Source organism: Oncorhynchus mykiss, chromosome 13, assembly GCF_057628025.1.
Source record: "Oncorhynchus mykiss isolate SJ-2025 chromosome 13, ASM5762802v1, whole genome shotgun sequence".
In the NCBI taxonomy this organism is placed as follows: Eukaryota; Metazoa; Chordata; class Actinopteri; order Salmoniformes; family Salmonidae; genus Oncorhynchus; species Oncorhynchus mykiss.
In genome coordinates this window covers 16,057,749-16,079,807 of record NC_143034.1, presented here as the reverse complement: position 1 = coordinate 16,079,807, position 22,059 = coordinate 16,057,749, and the positions used below count along the sequence as shown (strand labels likewise).

At 43.8% G+C, this 22,059-nt stretch overlaps 2 protein-coding genes and 1 long non-coding RNA gene across 3 annotated transcripts in view; 2 read left to right on the top strand and 1 right to left on the bottom strand.

The window, feature by feature from the left end:
- Positions 1-22,059, top strand: part of LOC118938179 (uncharacterized) — a 52,371-nt gene that overhangs the window by 7,019 nt on the left and 23,293 nt on the right. Inside the window, exons 4-9 of the mRNA XM_090194606.1 lie at positions 17,279-17,548; positions 17,784-18,047; positions 18,155-18,418; positions 18,585-18,675; positions 18,793-18,847; positions 18,931-19,166. Coding sequence (XP_090050732.1) covers positions 17,279-17,548; positions 17,784-18,047; positions 18,155-18,418; positions 18,585-18,675; positions 18,793-18,847; positions 18,931-19,166 — 1,180 coding nt within the window. The remainder of the gene's footprint in view (positions 1-17,278; positions 17,549-17,783; positions 18,048-18,154; positions 18,419-18,584; positions 18,676-18,792; positions 18,848-18,930; positions 19,167-22,059) is intronic.
- LOC149978742 (uncharacterized) lies at positions 419-10,886 on the bottom strand. The gene is made up of 4 exons (XR_016485707.1): positions 10,498-10,886; positions 9,084-9,146; positions 6,654-8,026; positions 419-1,600 (listed from the first exon to the last, which is right to left on the bottom strand). It is a non-coding gene; the product is annotated as an uncharacterized LOC149978742 (long non-coding RNA).
- Positions 13,059-16,488, top strand: LOC149978741 (uncharacterized). Its single transcript, XM_090194531.1, has 5 exons — positions 13,059-14,013; positions 14,829-15,083; positions 15,199-15,282; positions 16,094-16,281; positions 16,459-16,488. The coding sequence occupies exons 1-5, from the start codon at positions 13,650-13,652 to the stop codon at positions 16,486-16,488; spliced, it is 921 nt and encodes a 306-aa protein (XP_090050657.1). The 5' UTR covers positions 13,059-13,649.

Below are 22,059 nucleotides of genomic sequence, written 5' to 3'. Positions count from 1 at the left end.
TATTCTATGCTATTATACAGTATTGTACTATTCTATTACAGTATTATACTATTCTATTACATTATACAGTCCTGCACTATTCTATTACATTATACAATACTGTTAGATGATACATAATATATGTTTACTTGGTTTGTTCATATACATTTATTGGTTTTATGACAAATTTATGGTAATATTTTGCCTGTGTCCTGATGCAACGTCTCTTATCGCTTTTATAAATATACAAAATACTGGAAACTGTTAAGTGTGGATTATGTTTAATAAACTGTTCAGATTCAACTTCATTGTCATTGTTTTCACCTTGTTATAACAGTATCTTCAAAGTAGCTTTTAAAATCACAGCTCTTGTACTGTACATACAGTAACTACTGTTAGGTTCTTATTTTTCAGAGTAAATGACTCACGGACACTAGAGAAGCTTTAACCATTTTTAATTCTTCCCAAAGGTTCTGTACAGCTGTATTCAGACAGCAAAACATTTCTCACCATCACAGTTATATACATCCCACTTAAGACACTCCTCCTTCTCTCCAATCCTTACATCTTATGGTTCTAAAGGAAGAAGGTAACCAGATACTAAACCCTGATTACTCCCTTATTAAGGGGAACTGACCTCACCTCCTGACCTCAACCCCTCCTTCCCCTAGTCCACAGATGTCCGTCTGTCTCCCCTATCTCAACCCCTCCTTCCCCTAGTCCACAGATGTCCGTCTGTCTCCCCTATCTCAACCCCTCCTTCCCCTAGTCCACAGACGTCCATCTGTCTCCCCTATCTCAACCCCTCCTTCCCCTAGTCCAGACGTCCGTCTGTCTCCCCTATCACAACCCCTCCTTCCTCTAGTCCACAGACGTCCATCTGTCTCCCTTATCTCAACCGTTGCTCTTCTCCCTTCCACCCAACACATTCCACAGCCATCTGTCTTCCCACAGAGAACCCTTAACTTCTGACACACAACCCAGAGTCTCTTTCACTCTTCCTGTCCAAGGCTTCTTCTCTATCATTTATTTAATGTCTAAATGTTCGAAGTTTAGCCGATTCCAACACTACAAATAAAACATTTACATTTGTTTGCATAGCAACAGTGGTTTATTCACTTATATTTGGGTTTGTACAGACATCATCAACATCATGTCTGTACAAAAATATACACAGACACTTTCAGAAGGAGTCATCTCCAGCACATACAGTACACACACAACCACATTAAATATGACTTATTGTCATTTTTAAAACACACATCATGCAGACACTACAGATGCTGTAAAGGAGGTCAATGGAACGCAGACCGTGGGGGACATAAGAGGGACGCCGGATTGGTGCACATTCAACATATTTGATATAACAAAGTGTATATTCATCAATCCGTCATGATTGATGCATTCTAAACAGGCCCACAATGTGGTTACTAAAGTCTGATTTGAATTTATTTGGCTGTTTTTGCTGCATCATTTAGGAGTTGTACCTTTTCAGGTTTAGGAGGAGTGACTGATAAAGGCTAACTCACCTTCATAAAAGCTGGTAGCATAGCTAGCATACAGAAATCAGTGGTGTAGTCAAAGTAGTTTTTAACTAATGTCGGTGGTTGGTGACGATGACCTGAACTGTTACGGTGCGTGAATGAGGACCCAAAAGCGAATTAACTTAAACAGAGCTTCTTTAATTACCAAACATAGGTAGGCTCAGACGGACCGGCAGATTCCGACAGGACAAGACAAGGTTACAGCAAACATGACGACAGTCTGGTTCAGGCATGAAACACAACAAACAAGAATCCGACAAGGACAGGAACAAAAACAGAGAGAGACATAGGGACCTAATCAGAGGGAAAAAGGGAACAGGTGGGAAACGGGGTGACGAGGTGGTTAGGAGGAGACAAGGCACAGCTGGGGGAAAGAGAGGGAGAAAAGGTAACCTAACAACGACAAGCAGAGGGAGACAGGGTGAAGGGAAAGGACAGAGACAAGACACAACATGACAGTACATGACAGTACCCCCCCACTCACCGAGCGCCTCCTGGCGCACTCGAGGAGGAAACCTGGCGGCAACGGAGGAAATCCTCGATCAGCGCACGGTCCAGCACGTCCCGAGAGGGAACCCAACTCCTCTCCTCAGGACCGTACCCCTCCCAATCTACAAGGTACTGGTGACCACGGCCCCGAGGACGCATGTCCAAAATTCTACGGACCCTGTAGATGGGTGCGCCCTCGACAAGGATGGGGGGGGGGGGGGGGGGAAGACGAGCGGGGGCGCGAAGGACGGGCTTGATGCAGGAGACATGGAAGATCGGGTGGACGCGACGAAGGTATCGCGGAAGAAGAAGTCGAACTGCGACAGGATTAATGACCCGAGAAATACGGAACGGACCAATGAACCGCGGGGTCAACTTGCGAGAAGCCGTCTTAAGGGGAAGGTTCTGAGTGGAGAGCCAAACTCTCTGACCGCGACAATATCTAGGACTCTTAGTTCTACGCTTATTAGCAGCCCTCACAGTCTGCGTCCTATAACGGCAAAGTGCAGACCTGACCCTCTTCCAGGTGCGCTCGCAACGTTGGACAAAAGCCTGAGCGGAGGGGACGCTGGACTCGGCGAACTGAGATGAGAACAGCGGAGGCTGGTACCCGAGGCTACTCTGAAAAGGAGATAGCCCGGTCGCAGACGAAGGAAGCGAGTTGTGGGCGTATTCTGCCCAGGGGAGCTGTTCTGACCAAGACGCAGGGTTGCGAAAAGAAAGACTGCGTAAGATGCGACCAATAGTCTGATTGGCCCGTTCTGCTTGACCGTTAGACTGGGGGTGAAAGCCGGAAGAGAGACTGACGGAAGCCCCAATCAAACGGCAAAACTCCCTCCAAAATTGAGACGTGAATTGCGGACCTCTGTCCGAAACGACGTCTGACGGAAGGCCATGAATTCTGAAAACATTCTCGATGATGATTTGTGCCGTCTCTTTAGCAGAAGGAAGCTTAGCAAGGGGAATGAAATGAGCCGCCTTAGAGAACCTATCGACAACCGTAAGAATAACAGTCTTCCCCGCTGACGAAGGCAGTCCGGTGACAAAATCTAAGGCGATGTGAGACCACGGTCGAGAGGGAATAGGAAGCGGCCTGAGACGGCCGGCAGGAGGAGAGTTACCGGACTTAGTCTGCGCGCAGACCGAACAAGCAGCCACGAAACGACGCGTGTCGTGCTCCCGGGTGGGCCACCAAAAACGCTGGCGAATGGAAGCAAGCGTACCCCGAACGCCAGGGTGGCCGGCTAACTTGGCAGAGTGAGCCCACTGAAGAACGGCCAGACGAGTAGGAACGGGAACGAAAAGAAGGTTCCTAGGACAAGCGCGCGGCGACGGAGTGTGAGTGAGCGCTTGTTTTACCTGCCTCTCAATTCCCCAGACAGTCAACCCGACAACACGCCCCTCAGGGAGAATCCCCTCGGGGTCAGTGGAGGCTACTGAAGAACTGAAGAGACGAGACAAAGCATCAGGCTTGGTGTTCTTAGAGCCCGGACGATAAGAAATCACAAACTCGAAACGAGCGAAAAACAGCGCCCAAAGCGCCTGACGCGCATTAAGTCGTTTGGCAGAACGGATGTACTCAAGGTTCCTATGGTCAGTCCAAACGACAAAAGGAACGGTCGCCCCCTCCAACCACTGTCGCCATTCGCCTAGGGCTAACCGGATGGCGAGCAGTTCGCGGTTACCCACATCATAGTTACGTTCCGACGGCGACAGGCGATGAGAAAAATACGCGCATGGGTGGACCTTGTCGTCAGAGAGGGAGCGCTGAGAAAGAATGGCTCCCACGCCCACCTCTGACGCGTCAACCTCGACAACGAACTGTCTAGAGACGTCAGGTGTAACAAGGATAGGAGCGGATGTAAAACGATTCTTGAGGAGATCAAAAGCTCCCTGGGCGGAAACGGACCACTCAAAGCACGTCTTGACAGAAGTAAGGGCTGTGAGAGGAGCTGCCACCTGACCGAAATTACGGATGAAACGACGATAGAAGTTCGCGAAGCCGAGAAAGCGCTGCAGCTCGACGCGTGACTTAGGGACGGGCCAATCAATGACAGCTTGGACTTTAGCGGGATCCATCTTAATGCCTTCAGCGGAAATAACAGAACCGAGAAATGTGACGGAGGAGGCATGAAAAGTGCACTTCTCAGCCTTCACAAAAAGACAATTCTCTAAAAGGCGCTGGAGGACACGTCGAACGTGCTGAACATGAATCTGGAGTGACGGTGAAAAAATCAGGATATCGTCAAGGTAAACGAAAACAAAGATGTTCAGCATGTCTCTCAGGACATCATTGACTAATGCCTGAAAGACAGCTGGAGCGTTAGCGAGGCCGAAAGGAAGAACCCGGTATTCAAAGTGCCCTAACGGAGTGTTAAACGCCGTCTTCCACTCGTCCCCCTCCCTGATGCGCACGAGATGGTAAGCGTTACGAAGGTCCAACTTAGTGAAAAACCTGGCTCCCTGCAGGATCTCGAAGGCTGAAGACATAAGAGGAAGCGGATAACGATTCTTCACTGTTATGTCATTCAGCCCTCGATAATCTATGCAGGGGCGCAGAGACCCGTCCTTCTTCTTGACAAAAAAAAACCCCGCTCCGGCGGGAGAGGAGGAGGGGACTATGGTACCGGCGTCAAGAGCTACAGACAAATAATCTTCGAGAGCCTTACGTTCGGGAGCCGACAGAGAGTATAGTCTACCCCGGGGGGGGGGGGGTGGTTCCCGGAAGGAGATCAATACTACAATCATACGACCGGTGTGGAGGAAGAGAGGTGGCCCTGGACCGACTGAACACCGTGCGCAGATCGTGATATTCCTCCGGCACCCCTGTCAAATCACCAGGCTCCTCCTGTGAAGAAGAGACAGAGGAAACAGGAGGGATAGCAGACATTAAACATTTCACATGACAAGAGACGTTCCAGGAGAGGATAGAATTACTAGACCAATTAATGGAAGGATTATGACAAACTAGCCAGGGATGGCCCAAAACAACAGGTGTAAAAGGTGAACGAAAAATTAAAAAAGAAATGGTTTCACTATGATTACCAGAAACAGTGAGGGTTAAAGGTAGCGTCTCACGCTGAATCCTGGGGAGAGGACTACCATCCAGGGCGAACAAGGCCGTGGGCTCCTTTAACTGTCTGAGAGGAATGTCATGTTCCCGAGCCCAGGTCTCGTCCATAAAACAGCCCTCCGCCCCAGAGTCTATTAAGGCACTGCAGGAAGCTGACGAACCGGTCCAGCGTAGATGGACCGACAAGGTAGTGCAGGATCTTGAAGGAGAGACAGGAGTAGTAGCGCTCACCAGTAGCCCTCCGCTTACTGACGAGCTCTGGCCTTTTACTGGACATGAAGTGACAAAATGACCAGCGGAACCGCAATAGAGACAGAGGCGGTTGGTGATTCTCCGTTCCCTCTCCTTAGTCGAGATGCGGATACCTCCCAGCTGCATGGGCTCAGCACCCGAGCCGGCAGAGGAAGATGGTAGTGATGCGGAGAGGGGGGCAACGGAGAGCGCGAGCTCCTTTCCACGAGCTCGGTGACGAAGATCAACCCGTCGCTCAATGCGAATAGCGAGTTCAATCAAGGAATCCACGCTGGAAGGAACCTCCCGGGAGAGAATCTCATCCTTTACCTCTGCGCGGAGACCCTCCAGAAGACGAGCGAGCAAGGCCGGCTCGTTCCAGCCACTGGAGACAGCAAGAGTGCGAAACTCAATAGAGTAGTCTGTTATGGATCGATTGCCTTGACATAGGGAAGACAGGGCCCTGGAAGCCTCCTCCCCAAAAACAGATCGATCAAAAACCCGTATCATCTCCTCCTTAAAGTCCTGATACTGGTTAGTACACTCAGCCCTTGCCTCCCAGATTGCCGTGCCCCACTCACGAGCCCGTCCAATAAGGAGAGATATGACGTAGGCGACACGAGCAGTGCTCCTGGAGTAAGTGTTGGGCTGGAGAGAAAACACAATATCACACTGGGTGAGGAACGAGCGGCATTCAGTGGGCTCCCCAGAGTAACACGGCGGGTTATTGATTCTGGGCTCCGGAGATTCGAAAGCCCTGGAAGTGGCCGGTGGATCGAGGCGGAGATGGTGAACCTGTTCTGTGAGGTTGGAGACTTGGGTGGCCAGGGTCTCAACGGCATGTCGAGCAGCAGACACTTCCTGCTCGTGTCTGCCTAGCATCGCTCCCTGGATCCCGACGGCTGAGTAGAGAGGATCCGAAGTCGCTGGGTCCATTCTTGGTCGGATTCTTCTGTTACGGTGCGTGAATGAGGACCCAAAAGCGAATTAACTTAAACAGAGCTTCTTTAATTACCAAACATAGGTAGGCTCAGACGGACCGGCAGATTCCGACAGGACAAGACAAGGTTACAGCAAACATGACGACAGTCTGGTTCAGGCATGAAACACAACAAACAAGAATCCGACAAGGACAGGAACAAAAACAGAGAGAGATATAGGGACCTAATCAGAGGGAAAAAGGGAACAGGTGGGAAACGGGGTGACGAGGTGGTTAGGAGGAGACAAGGCACAGCTGGGGGAAAGAGAGGGAGAAAAGGTAACCTAACAACGACCAGCAGAGGGAGACAGGGTGAAGGGAAAGGACAGAGACAAGACACAACATGACAGTACATGACATGAACATTGGGGTTGACATCACAGGAGGCTGCTGAGGGGAGGACGGCTCATAATAAAGGCTGGAACGGAGCAAATGGAATGGCTTCAGTCGCATGTGTTTGATGCATTTGATACCATTCCAACGATTTCGCTTCAGCCATTACTATGAGCCCGTCCTCCCCAATTAAGGTGCCACCAACCTCCTGTGGTTGACATCCATACAAGCATTACATTTCTGATTTTTACCACAACATAGTACACGTACTCTATACTGTAAATAATAACACGCCTAAATGGAGGTTCATTTTGCTGGGGGGCAATGAGGAGATTTGGGATCTTTCCCCCATGGCATCTTTCCCACACGCGTTTCCATGGCAATTCGATTGTTTTGATTGAGTTCCATTGACTTCTTCACAGCATCTTTTCAATGCTTTGAGCCAAAGCCAAAGAGACTCCTCGTCTTTAGGAGGTGGGTGCAAATCAAAAGGAGCCTCACAACTGCACTCGCTCCTCAAAAAAGTTTGGTGGTCAAAACACTCCTGCTCCATGAACAGTTTCTGTTTCTGACAGTTGCCGTGGCAACCCCTTACAGAACATAAAATTACCATTTATGTGAATCCAAGTTTGGAAAGTTGTGAGAAGCGATACTGAGTTAGTTAGCTAGCTAGCTCCCAACTATTGGCCGGAAGCGCTTAACCAGAAGTCACGCACAAAAAAACCTAAACAGACCCGGACCATATTTCTGTTGAGGTAAATAGGACACAATATGGATGATTGGAGGGTTGTGGGTAATTCCGTCAGCCAGGGTATTCCCTTCCAGAACATTGAGAAATGGAAGAATGTCGATGATTGATAATAATACATCTCACAGTTAACAAGTTCATTCATACCAAGCAGTGAGATTATTGTTTCATTTAAAGCCTTTTGCCCTTAGAATAATAACAGTCCACCATTTTGTCAAACTAGTAATTAGAGAATCAATAACATTATTGCATAGTGAGAATGTGATGTCATATAGAATGAGTGATATGGTCTCCAACATGGCGTGGCTTTGAGCCCCTAACTGTTGTCTGACCTTCCCAGGTAGGGGAGTCTCTTTTGGGGGGCAGAGATGGGCTAGAGGTGGATGAGAGAGTGGAGACCCATGGAGGTGTACCTATTGCACACCTAACTGTTGTCTGACCTTCCCAGGTAGGAGGAGAGTGGAGATCCATGGAGGGGTACTGTTTACCCACCTGACATCCCTAATGAGTCTGTGTTTGGGGATAGAGGGGAGCTAGGGGTGGAGGCTGTGAGGCTAAATATGGGCACCCTGTCCTTTAGGCCACACCCACAGGAAGTATCACTAAATGACGTTGTCAAACAGATGCATGGACTGCATGATGTTCTCATCCTGGACAGGAGGCAGGAAGGGACAAAAAGCACAACAGGTAAGAAGCAGTTGGAGAGAAGGTTTAAACAGTACAGAAGCAGTAACAGGTTCTTAAATAAATAAAAAGTTGAAGATCCAATGTTAGTAAATTAGTTAATTAGTTAGTAAATTAGCTTTACTAATAAGTTTGAATAACTTATGCAAGAGATTGGTGTGATTTTCCACATCTCATCATGTCATGGGGTTGTTCAATGACAGTCATGTATTTGTTTAATCTATCACTAGATTATTTGATTTCAGAGAGGCTAAAAGATATACAGTTGAAGTCGGAAGTGTAAATACACTTATGTTGGAGTCATTGAAACTCGTTTTTCATCCACTCCACAAATCTCTTGTTAACAAACTATAGTTTTGGCAAGTCGGTTAGGACATCTACTTTGTGTATGACACAAGTAATTTTTCCAACAATTGTTTACAGACAGATTATTTCACTTATAATTCACTGTATCACAATTCCAGTGGGTCAGAAGTTTACATACACTAAATGACTGAGCCTTTAAACAGCTTGGAAAATTCCAGAAAATGATGTCATGGCTTTAGAAGCTTCTGATAGGCAATTTACATAATTTGAGTCAATTGGAGGTGTACCTGTGGATGAAAAAACACACATTTGTGGAAATAAACTTCACATTGTGACGTTTTAAATATGATTAAATCACGTCATAAATAACCATATCCTATAGAATCATGCTGCAATTGAACACATGCACACACACACACAAACAGGTACTCACACAGACACACGCAGACAGACACAGACACACGCAGACAGACAGACACACACAGACAGACAGACAGACAGACACACGCAGACAGACACAGACAGACACAGACAGACACACAGACACACAGACAGACAGACAGACAGACAGACAGACAGACAGGCAGACAGACAGACAGGCAGACAGACAGACAGACAGACAGACAGACAGACAGACAGACAGACAGACACACAGACAGACACACAGACAGACACACACACACAGACACACACACACCAACACACAGACACACAAACCTTTTGACAAGACTCCAGAAACTCCTCAATGGTGACCACGCCATCTTTGTTCTTGTCCATTTTCTGACAGAGTGAAACAGAGAAACAGTTGAATATTGTTAGGGAAGATTCAGAATTTGTTGGTAACATATGTAAGATGTTTTATATTTATCAAATGGGTGTAAGTTAATTCTCATCAGAATGGTATTTTTGTATAATACTGTGGCAGGGTTGCAGTATCTGTTCTATGTCAAGACTAAGTTGCATGGCCGCTGAGAGGGGAGAGGTCAAAGTGTCATCATGTGTAAGCATATATTTTGCTCCACTGTGTGTGTGCCAGTTCACTCCCTAGTTTTCCCATCGGAGATGGCAGTGTCTGGAATCATTCTCCTCTCTGTGAGTTTGTCCAGGAGGTTGTATTTTGAGTTGGTTGTATCTAAATGACAATTTGATATATGCCTGTTGATATGGAGGGTTGGTTTATGGTTCTGGGGTTTGAGTAAGGAGACAAAGCTGAACGATTTATTATGTCTATGCTGTCTTATCCTGTGTGTGTGTCTTTACTATAAAGGACCTCATTTGAAATGTGGAAGGGGCTCTCAGAGAATTCATGGTTAGACACTGAATCGATCTGAGAGTCACAGGGTTGTGATAGAGCTCATATAATTAAAGATGGACTTTGATAACTAACTCTGACTTGTGTGTGTGGTTTGCTCCCATGATTTGGTAAATAGAGGAAATTTCCACGACAATATGCTACTCTGATCCCTGGCCGTGACTCCGACGGGTGTCTCCGTGGGATATGCAACAAACACATTTCCATTTCACACCACACACTGTACAGGTTACACACCTGCATCTGAAACAGGACAAATATAAGCAACCTCTAATTGACCTTTTGGTTGTTCACAAAGTCAGAATGCAACAATAAGGAGGTTATGTCTAGAGGGTCCTTTTAAAACCCTTTGTGAAAAACACTGGATGTAGAATTAACTAACCCTGGGGCCTGGATTCAATTAGGAAACACTGGAGGTAGAATTAACTAACCATGGGGCCTGGATTCAATTAGAAAACACTGGAGGTAGAATTAACTAACCATGGGGCCTGGATTCAATTAGAAAACACTGGAGGTAGACTTATCCAACCCTGGGGCCTGGATTCAATTCGAAAACACTGGAGGTAGAATTATCTAACCCTGGGGCCTGGATTCAATTAGAAAACACTGGAGGTAGACTTATCCAACCCTACCAACCAAGCCCTCCCTAACCCGGGCGACGCTAGGCCAATTGTGCGTCGCCCCACGGACCTCCCGGTCGCGGCTGGTTACGACAGAGCCTGGACGCGAACCCAGGACTCTGATGGCACAGCTGGCGCTGCCCTTAACCACTGCGCCACTTTTGGACATATATTTTGGTCATGTCTGAACTGGCTTTACCTCAGTAAGCACCGTCCAACACGGACACCTTTTGGATGGTGTTTTTGTGCATTCCAGACCGGCCCTGATTTCCACGTTCACGGACGTTGGTTTTTGGTCTGGTCCGGACCAAATCTGAACCAATCATAGACGTCTGTGTTTCGCCAGCTTTCATTCGGCCCAAACACAGACATCCATAAATCACATATTTTCATCTCTCTTTAAGAACCTAAGGTGAACCTAACTTCAACGTCATGAAAAACAAGCATTTTAAAACCACGACCTAGAGAGGTAACACCGGCCATCAACTTAACACTTTACAACTAAACACACTGAAAATAAACAGGACTTCTACAGAGTTGCACACACTGTGGTCCAACCAACAGCTCCACACAGAGAGCCAGAAGAGCTTTATTTCCTCCTTCCTGACTGCTGATGTGCTCTTAAAGTGGCAGCGCACGGTGAAGGCTCTGTGCAGGATTTCACCACAACATTAAACTATATATGGATATCAGGCTACATTAGACTATATATGGATATCAGGCTACATTAGACTATATATGGATAACAGGCTACATTAGACTATATATGGATAACAGGCTACATTAGACTATATATGGGTAACATGCTACATTAGACTATATATGGATAACATGCTACATTAGACTATATATGGATAACAGGCTACATTCAACTATATATGGATAACAGGCTACATTAGACTATATATGGATAACAGGCTACATTAGACTATATATGGATAACAGGCTACATTAGACTATATATGGATAACAGGCTACATTAGACTATATATGGATAACAGGCTACATTAGACTATATATGGATAACAGGCTACATTAGACTATATATGGATAACAGGCTACATTAAACTATATATGGATAACAGGCTACATTAGACTATATATGTATAACAGGCTCCATTAGACTATATATGGATAACAGGCTACATTAGACTATATATGGATAACAGGCTACATTAGACTATATATGGATAACAGGCTACATTAGACTATATATGGATAACAGGCTACATTAGACTATATATGGATAACAGGCTACATTAGACTATATATGGATAACAGGCTACATTAGACTATATATGGATAACAGGCTACATTAGACTATATATGGATAACAGGCTACATTAGACTATTGATGGATAACAGGCTACATTAGACTATATATGGATAACAGGCTACATTAGACTATTGATGGATAACAGGCTACATTAGACTATTGATGGATAACAGGCTACATTAGACTATATATGGATAACAGGCTACATTAGACTATTGATGGATAACAGGCTACATTAGACTATATATGGATAACAGGCTACATTAGACTATACAGTATATGGACAGCAGCAGTCAATACAGCAGACTATGGTGATGATGATACTGATTCCTCTGCTAACTAATGCTACTACCAGTACTGTACACAAGGGTCAACAGTGTAACATAATATGAAAGTGGCATGGTGTATTGTCAGTTTGGAATGTTGTTATTAGCCCAACAGTATTAGGTATCAAGGTCATTAAGGTCATTATTATTATTAGGATGGTGCAGTAATGTTGAGATGCCAGTAGGAGGAGCTCTAGTCTAGAACACTGGAACCTTCAGTACCACTTTGATGCAGCTGATGAGGAGAGTAAATTGAATGTGTTTGTAGAATAGAATGAATGACATCATGGAACTGACCAAATGTGAATGGAACTTTGACCTGTTCCATGTAGAACTCAGAGGGACAAGGCAACACATTCTAAGATATTATAAACATTCCATATAGAATAGTCAACATATTGTTAACATGGTTCTGTATTTATTGAAAGTGGAAATGGGGGACATTTTGTCCATTATAGAAATGTAGGACCCTCTCTAATACAGTAACCTCCCTTCTTTGACATGCTGTTCTGATTGTCATGCATGTTAATGTCTTAAAAGAGGAAGGAAAGGACTGTTCTGCATCAGCTACTTGTGTTCTGACTACTTTAACTATGTATCAACCACAGAACTGACACTCACTACCAGTAAGTTGGCACACTGTACAAGACCTCTCCCCTTCAGTCTGTAAGTACTCTTGAGATCTTGAAATATAGTTTTTTGTTTTTAGCCGTAAGTCATCTCCTCAAGGGTCTCAGACATGGAGTGCTGATCTAGGATCAGGTCCTCCTGGTCAATATAATTATGATCTAAATGGAAAACTAATCCTAGATCCTACTCTGGGACACTTGGTGAATACGAACACTATCATATAATGATGATATAAAAGATATGTGTGACTTGTTGTTTATCCTCACAGCTTGGGGATAGGAGTTATCATTCAAGCTGGTGGTAACTGCCTTGCTCAAATTGGCAGATTTTTCCACCTTGTCAGGTCTGGGATTTGAACCAGTAATGTTTCAGTTACTGGCCCAACGTTCATAACCGCTATGCTACCTGCCGATACCGCTGACACACCATATTACCAAACTATTATGATGAATGTGATTTACACACCATCCTCTCAAGGCTGTGATGATGATGTGTTGTTATTCTGCATCCCAAATGACACCATATTCCCTATAGAGTGCACTACTTTTGACTAGAGCCCTACCTGCTGCCCCTGATGGTATGTGTGTAGTTATTCACCAGCTATAGAGTGCACTACTTTTGACTAGAGCCCTACCTGCTGCCCCTGAGGGTATGTATGTAGTTAGTCACCAGCTATAGAGTGCACTACTTTTGACTAGAGCCCTACCGGCTGCCCCCCTGAGGGTATGTATGTAGTTATTCACCAGCTATAGAGTGAGTTGTTGTTTATTTTTCTAAGACTGCACGGTGGGAGATGCAACAATGGTCTTGAGAACAGCAGGAAGTGTGTTGGTGGTCTTTCTCTGGTCTGTAGCAGGTATGGTCTCATTCTTATCTTTTAGTTGCTCTGTTTGTCAATCTACAGACATTTCTAAAAGGATAAGAATCATAATGTTATTCTGGTGTGTTCTGTTAGGTGTCTCCACTTCACTTTAAATAGTTATCTTTCACACCTCACTGAGTGATGCTTATCTGTGGTTTCCATTCACACTCAACTCAGGAACTACGGCAACAAAATGTGAACAAACCCTACAGTCAGTGTGAGCCAATATACCTTGTCCTCATTCTGATACCATTGTGATGTCTAACTGTGTTTCAGTGGTACTGGGTCAGGATGGCTGGAGTGTTACATACACCACTCAGAGTATCTGTACCTTGAAGGGGTCAACAGTGGATCTGTTCTGCTCTTACACATATCCCAGAGGTAAAGTCACAACAACCTTCTGGTTCACTAAAATGGAGGCTGGTAAAGAACCTAAAGATCTAGGTCAGGACCCAGATTATGCAGGTCGTCTGGAGTATCATGGGGATAAGAAGAAAGACTGTACCCTGAAAATCACAGACCTGAGAGAGAGAGACTCAGCTACGTACAAGTTCAGATTCATAACAGATCAGACCAGAGGGAAATATTATGGAGATCCTGGAGTCACTCTGTCTGTTACAGGTACAGTTACATTCTATATACTGGTGATCCTGGAGTCACTCTGTCTGTTACAGGTACAGTAACATTCTATATACTGGTGATCCTGGAGTCACTCTGTCTGTTACAGGTACAGTTACATTCTATATACTGGTGATCCTGGAGTCACTCTGTCTGTTACAGGTACAGTAACATTCTATATACTGGTGATCCTGGAGTCACTCTGTCTGTTACAGGTACAGTTACATTCTATATACTGGTGATCCTGGAGTCACTCTGTCTGTTACAGGTACAGTTACATTCTATATACTGGTGATCCTGGAGTCACTCTGTCTGTTACAGGTACAGTAACATTCTATATACTGGTGATCCTGGAGTCACTCTGTCTGTAACAGGTACAGTAACATTCTATATACTGGTGACCCTGGAGTCACTCTGTCTGTTACAGGTACAGTAACATTCTATATACTGATGATCCTGGAGTCACTCTGTCTGTAACAGGTACACATTCTATATACTGGTGACCCTGGAGTCACTCTGTCTGTAACAGGTACAGTAACATTCTATATACTGGTGACCCTGGAGTCACTCTGTCTGTAACAGGTACAGTAACATTCTATATACTGGTGACCCTGGAGTCACTCTGTCTGTAACAGGTACAGTAACATGCTTTATACTGCTAGTCTGTTGAATTCATATCTACTGTCCATTTAGGTCTAGAAATTGGATTTGTATATATGAAACAGATTTGAGAATTAAATGAGTTTGAGAATGTCTTACATCATGTGATTAAACAAGACAATAAGTGATTCAGGGTTTAATGCTGTGATCTATTCCAGCTCTGCAGGTGAAGATAACTTCTAAAACTTGGCCAAATTGGGTGACACTGACCTGTAGCACCACCTGTACTCTGACTGACAACCCCACCTACATCTGGTATAGGAACGGACACAAAGTAAAGGAAGACACTTCCAGCCAGTACTCAGACTACCTTAGAAATGCAGACAGTTACTCCTGTGCTTTAAAAGGCCATGAGGATCTCCACTCTCCTGCAGTGTGTGAGTATGGATTTAACTCAGTTTTTAGTCCTCACAGTTATCTAACCAAACTGCAACACAATACCAGATGGCATAACTATTCTGGATTACTGCAGTTCATGATTCTACTGTGTAAATGTATAAGTAATGCCCTCTTGTCATTATGTTTCAGGTGTTCAGGGTCAGAGCTGCAACAGAGTGACTTACACCAAGAGGAGAATCTGTGTCTTGAAGGGGTCAACAGTGGACATATCCTGTACTTATGTTGGTTATTATTCCACCACATCATCATTCTGGTTTAGAAGTGATAAGTCGACCCCTGAAGACCTAACCAGAGACCCAGGGTATGCAGGTCGTGTGAAGTACACTGGAACATACAGAGGTCCCTTCACCCTGAGAATCACAGATCTGAGAGAGGAGGACTCAGCTGAGTATCGCTTCACTTTTAAAACAAACAACATTGAATGGGGTCATAGTTTCCCAGGAACAACTCTGTCTGTCACAGGTAATAAATACTTCACTGTATGATACAACTGTAAATCATAATGAATTACAGGATAACTATATTAACCATCCTGTTAACACAGAGGTGTATGTGGTTTTATACATATTGTTTCAGGTCTGCAGGTGAAGGTGACTCCTGCTGCAGAGGGACAGAAGAGACTGACCTGTATCACCACCTGTACTCTGACTGACAACCCCACCTACATCTGGTACAAGAACGGACAACGTCTAGATGAGCCCACTTCCCAACAACACTCTAGTAATATGCTGGTGGTCTGGGATTCTACTGTGAACATTTACTCCTGTGCTGTTGAAGGTCACGAGGCTCTCCACTCTCCTGTAGTTTGTGAGTCTGAATTAAACTAGGATTCTACTTAGGAAGTATCAGTCATTTAAGGTCAATGAGAAGGGTAATACTTTACCAAATGATATTCATCATTACATACTCTGTACTCAGACTGTTACAGGTAACACTGCATAGCACATTATACAGTTTTGAAGAGTCAGGAAATGAATCATTAATTCTAAATGATGTAATCTGTTTTTACTCCCCTTTCATTTAGGTTTTCAGGTGAAGGTGACTCCTAAACAGTATTCAATGTATAAGACACTGACCTGTAGCACCACCTGTATTCTGACTGGTAACCCCACATACACCTGGTACAAGAACGGACAACATCTAGATGAGAGCACCTCCCCCCAGTACAAAGACCCAGTCTCCAGTAACTATGAAGACAGCTACTCCTGTGCTGTAAAAGGCCATGAGGATCTCCTCTCTCCTGCAGTGTGTGAGTGTTTCTTTAATTGAACAATACTGTACAACCTGTGTGTGTGTTGGTTTCACTTTGTAATTTGAGAACGTTTAGCATTTCTAGAAAGAACTGAGAATATAATCCAATTGACCTCTTGTTATGTCACTGTGTTTCAGGTGTTCAGGGTCAGAGATGCAACAGAGTGACTTACACCAAGAGGAGAATCTGTGTCTTGAAGGAGTCAACAGTGGACATATCCTGTACTTATGTTGGTTATTATTCCACCACATCATCATTCTGGTTTAGAAGTGATAGGTTGACACCAGAGGACCTAACCACAGACCCAGGGTATGCAGGTCGTGTGAAGTACCCTGACAAAGAGAGATGGAGATACACTGGTCACTCCAGTCTGAGAATCACAGATCTGAGAGAGGAGGACTCAGCTGAGTATCGCTTCACTTTTAAAACATACTACTTTGACTGGGGTCATAGTTTCCCAGGAACAACTCTGTCTGTCACAGGTAATACTACCCTGTATGATACAACTGTAAATCATAATGAATTACAGGAGAAAATATATTAACCATCCTGTTAACACAGAGGTGTATGTGGTTTTATACATATTGTTTCAGGTCTGCAGGTGAAGGTGACTCCTGCTGCAGAGGGACAGAAGACACTGACCTGTATCACCACCTGTACTCTGACTGACAACCCCACCTACATCTGGTACAGGAACAGACAACCTATAAAAGAGGACTCCTCCCCCATGTACTCCATCAGCAGTGAGGATGCAGACAGCTACTCCTGTGCTGTAAAATACAGTGATCTCAGCTCTCCTGCAGTGTGTGAGTACAGTACAATAGTACAGTATTCTACTTAGCAAGTATCATGTAAATTCAGGTAAATGAGACTTTATCAATAATTTTAGAACAACAATTTTAAAGAAATACAAATTGCTAATATTGCTTTGATAAAATGTTTGGTCTTTTAAATCAGATAAACCGAAGAACACCTCAGTGTCAGTCAGTCCCTCTGGTGAAATAGTGGAGGGCAGTTCAGTGACTCTGACCTGCAGCAGTGATGCCAACCCACCTGTCCAGAGTTACACCTGGTGGTACAGGAAGAATGGAGGTGACTATCAGAGTATGACAGGACCACAACATGTCTTCAATCAAATCCAGTCATCTGACACTGGAGAGTACTACTGTGTGTCCCAGAATGAGATGGGGACAGACAGGTCTAGGACCATCAACATGGATGTGAAGTGTGAGTAAAGTACAGAACAGTGTTTGAATGAGAAGGTAGCAAAACAATTATAACTAAATGAAAGTCCTAAAGCATCTCCAAATGAGTATTTGTTAACGTTTTGTGTAAGTTAGAGTTTTAGATAGTTCTCTAACTAAACAGATAATTTATTTTTGACATGACATTTAATTTGTAAATATACTACTGTGGTAAATATACTAGTCATATCCCTCTGACAAATTCTCCTTTACATCAGATAAACCAAAGAACACCTCAGTGTCAGTCAGTCCCTCTGGTGAAATAGTGGAGGGCAGTTCAGTGACTCTGACCTGCAGCAGTGATGCCAACCCACCTGTGGACAAATACACCTGGTACAAGAAGAACGTAACCTCACCAAAAGCATCAGGACAGAGTTACAGCATCACTAACATCATCTCTGAGGACAGTGGAGAATATTACTGTGAGACTGAGAATAAATATGGACGTCTCAACTCTTCTTCTGTGTTTGTGGACGTTCAGTGTAAGTTCACCTAACCTCATCTTTAATCAGAGGATCACATTTAAATTCATATTTCAATAACAAGAAAAACACTATTTAATACACTGTTGTTACATATTGTCCACCAGACGGCCCAAAGAACACCTCAGTGTCAGTCAGTCCCTCTGGTGAAATAGTGGAGGGCAGTTCAGTGACTCTGACCTGCAGCAGTGATGCCAACCCACCTGTGGACAAATACACCTGGTACTTTCAAAATGAGACTTTTCTAAATGGATGTGGACAGATGTACAACATCAGTAACTTCAAGTCTAAGGACAGTGGACATTACCACTGTGAGGCCTGGAATAGAAGAGGATCTAGGAACTCTACAGCTCTGATGATCATTTTACCAGGTGAAGTTTCATCTTATATATTTCAACACAAAATGATGTTTCAAACTAATATTAATAATTATACTTTAGATTATAAAACGTTGTTTTATAATTATATATACATTCAGATTAGATCAGTTAACAAATATTGTACTGTTGTTCCCATATCATCCATATTTTATTGTAGGGAAACAAACCTCAGTTGTGACTGCAGCTGTAGGAATCATAGTGGTGGTTCTGGTTCTCATCCTCTGTCTCTCTGGACTCATGTGGTTCAGGTGAGTGATTCTTTTAAAGATTATTTCACTTTAACACTTTTTTATTAACTTCATTTGTTCATTGATTCATTAATTAATTCAATAATAAATTAATTAATTAATTAATGTGTAAAACAGGAACAAGGCCTCCAAATCCACCTCTGACACAAGAGACACATCAGAGAATGTACAGGTGAGTCATTTAGAATCAGATTATGTGTATTGCTTGGTGGAACATTTCTACTCATTATGTTGTCTGTCCTCTCTCTCCATCAGGGAGACTCTAGTCCAGTGTATGAAAACGTCTCAAACATGGCCGTGACCCCTACTGCAGCACAGACAGCAGCCACCGTCGACCAGGACGATGTCCACTATGCCAGCGTCCACTTCTCTCATTCCAAAAACCAGGATGTGCCTCTGTACTCCACCGTCCAGCTGCCTCAACCCCAGAAACAGGAAGAGGATGTCCAGTACGATGCTGTGAAATTCAACCTCCCCAGTGCTAACACCCGGTGAGCATATTCTGCCATTACAACAACATAGAGCCAATTAAAGAGCATTGTGAATAACCCAAATTAAAGCAGAAGTTGGCTTTTTTACAACAACATTTCATTTTGTTATGTAAATGCCCTGTTATAGAATAGTTCAGACACCTTTTTTTGCAATTTCCCTTGATTTAGAGAAACTTTCCCCAACCAGCAATTCACTTCCTCATCCTCGTTGTGCAGTAAAGAGGCTCTGAAAAACATGAACAAATGCTCCAAAAACCCCCTAATACGTCCTTTTAGAAACAGAAATATCTCAGTATAGTGATGCAGGTCTTTAGATGTAACAGTTGTACACATGACATTGTGTCATTCTGAACTTTATCCACAACGTTATATTCCGTTTTGTGTGACTCCTGCTGTTTCTCCGTCCAACTGTTCTATTCTCCGTGTATCAGGCTGCTAGAACGGACGAGAAGCATCGTTCAAGTCTCAACAACATGGAACATGACGTTACGGAGTTCAGAATGACACCATTTCATGTGTTCAACATCTAAAGACCTGCATCACTACAGACTTCTTAGAGCTTCTTAGTTTCTAAAAGGATGTTTTGGGGGGTTTCTGGAGCCCACTGACTGAACAACGAGGATGAGGAAGTGAATAGATGGTTGGGGATAGTTTCTCAAAAACGAGTGAATTCGCCAAAAGAAAATCTGACCCTCCTATAACATTCCAGTTACATATGTTTCTAGATTTGGTTGTAAACAAGCTTTATTCTTGATTACAGCTCATTCATATGCTGCTACTTATTGGAACGAGAAGACCATGACGTCATTAATAAGCAAAAGAGTTGACCCCGTGGCCACTAGTGATGGCATTTCCTTACAAACCCAACAATATAATGAGAGAGTGGTGGTTTTGAGGAACTGTTCTGTGTTCCAAATGGAACCCTATTCCCAATTTAGTGCACTACTTTTCACCAGAGCCATATAGGCCTTGGTCAAAGTAAAGCACTATAAAGAGTATATGAAGGTTTTTTAGGGGGATGCAGATTCTGTTAAATTTCTGTTTCTCTCTCTTCAGACCCACGGCAGCACAAGCAGCTGAGGAGGACTCTTCTGAGATCTATAGTAGAGTCAACAAACCCAGACCCACGGCAGCACAAGCAGCTGAGGAGGACTCTTCTGAGATCTATAGTAGAGTCAACAAACCCAGAAGACCTGAACACAACAAACCCAGAACCAAGAAGACCTGAACGCAACAAACCCAGAACCAAGAAGACCCGAACACAACAAACCCAAAACCAAGAAGACCTGAACACAACAAACCCAGAACCAAGAAGACCTGAACACAACAAACCCAGAACCAAGAAGACCTGAACACAACAAATCCAGAACCAAGAAGACCTGAACAGAATAAGTCTGACAATAACCTTGTATATCTGGACCTGTATATCTAAACTAAGTGATATAATGCCTGTGGAGGTGTGGAATATTGACCTTTATAAACTGGGTGGTTTGAGCAGTGAATGCTGATTGGCTGACAGGCGTGGTATACCAGACCGTAAACCATGGGTATTAAAATGTGTATTTACTGGTCTAAGGACATTGGTAACCAGTTTAAAATAAGGCACCTCTATGTTTGTGGTACGTGTGGGTTGTGGTACGTGGTACGTGGCCAATATACCATGGCTAAGGGCTGCATCCAAGCACTCCGAGTTGCATTGTGCATAAGAACAGCCCTTAGCGGTAGTATATTGGCCATATACCACACCTCCTCAGGCCTTATTGCTTAACTTCATAATGGCAACAAGGCACTTCAGGGGTTTGTGTTATATGACCAACATACTGTTCCACGGCTTATTTTAAACTGGTTAACAACATAAATAGAACAGTAAACAAGTCTTTTAACGTCATACCCGTGGTATATTGTCTGATATACAGTATAGACTTCTGAAATGCTGTTTCAGCCAATCAGCATCCAGGGCCAAAACCACCCTGTTTATAACAGTATTTAATAATATATGCCATTCTATTTAAGAATGATGGAGGCCACTATGTTCTTGGACCTTCAAAAATACAGAAATGTTTTGGTACCTTTCCCCAGATCTGTGCCTCAGCACAATCCTGTCTCAGAGTTCTAGAGACAAATCCTTCGACCTTAATGATTTTTGCTCTGACATGCACTGTCAACTGTGGGACCTTATAGCTTACGCTTTCTACGTATTCCCCAAGGTGTCTACAGCATTGTGACGTAGTTTTACGCATTTATGTTGAAGAATAGCCGTAGGCGGCTACATTGTGTAAGTGGTCACCTGATGGCTCCCAGGGTGACTCTCGAGTAAAATACAGAGGTAGCCATTATTCCAATCGGTCCTACTGAAAAACGAATTGTCCCGACGGATATATTATCGAATAGATATTTGAAAAACACCTTGAGGATTGATTATAAACAACGTTTGCCATGTTTCTGTCGATATTATGGAGCTAATTTGGAATATATTTCACCGTTTTCGTGACGGGCAATTTCTCAGCCAAACGTGAAGAACAAACGGAGCTATTTCTCCTACAAAAAAAATATATTTTGGGAAAAAATGAACTTTGACTATCTACCTGGGAGTCTCGTGAGTGAAAACATTTGAAGTTCATCAAAGGTAAACGATTTAATTTGATTGCTTTTCTGATTTTCGTGACAAGGTTGCCTGCTGCTAGCAAGGCATAATGCTATGCTAGTCTATCGATAAACTTACACAAATGCCTGTCTAGCTTTGGCTGTAAAGCATATTTTGAAAATCTGAGATGACAGGGTGATTAACAAAAGGCAGAGCTGTGTTCCAATACATTTCACTTGTGATTTTCATGAATAGGAATATTTTCTAGGAAGATTTATGTCCGTTGCGTTATGCTAATTAGTGTCAGGC

Coding starts and splice junctions, on each gene's coding strand:
- LOC149978741 (XM_090194531.1), top strand. CDS start 13,650: ATGTCTAACTGTGTTTCAGTGGTACTGGGTCAGGATGGCTGGAGTGTT. Junction 14,014..14,828: donor AGTCACTCTGTCTGTTACAG/GTACAGTTACAT, acceptor GATCTATTCCAG/CTCTGCAGGTGAAGATAACT. Junction 16,282..16,458: donor AAGACAGCTACTCCTGTGCT/GTAAAAGGCCAT, acceptor ACTGTGTTTCAG/GTGTTCAGGGTCAGAGATGC.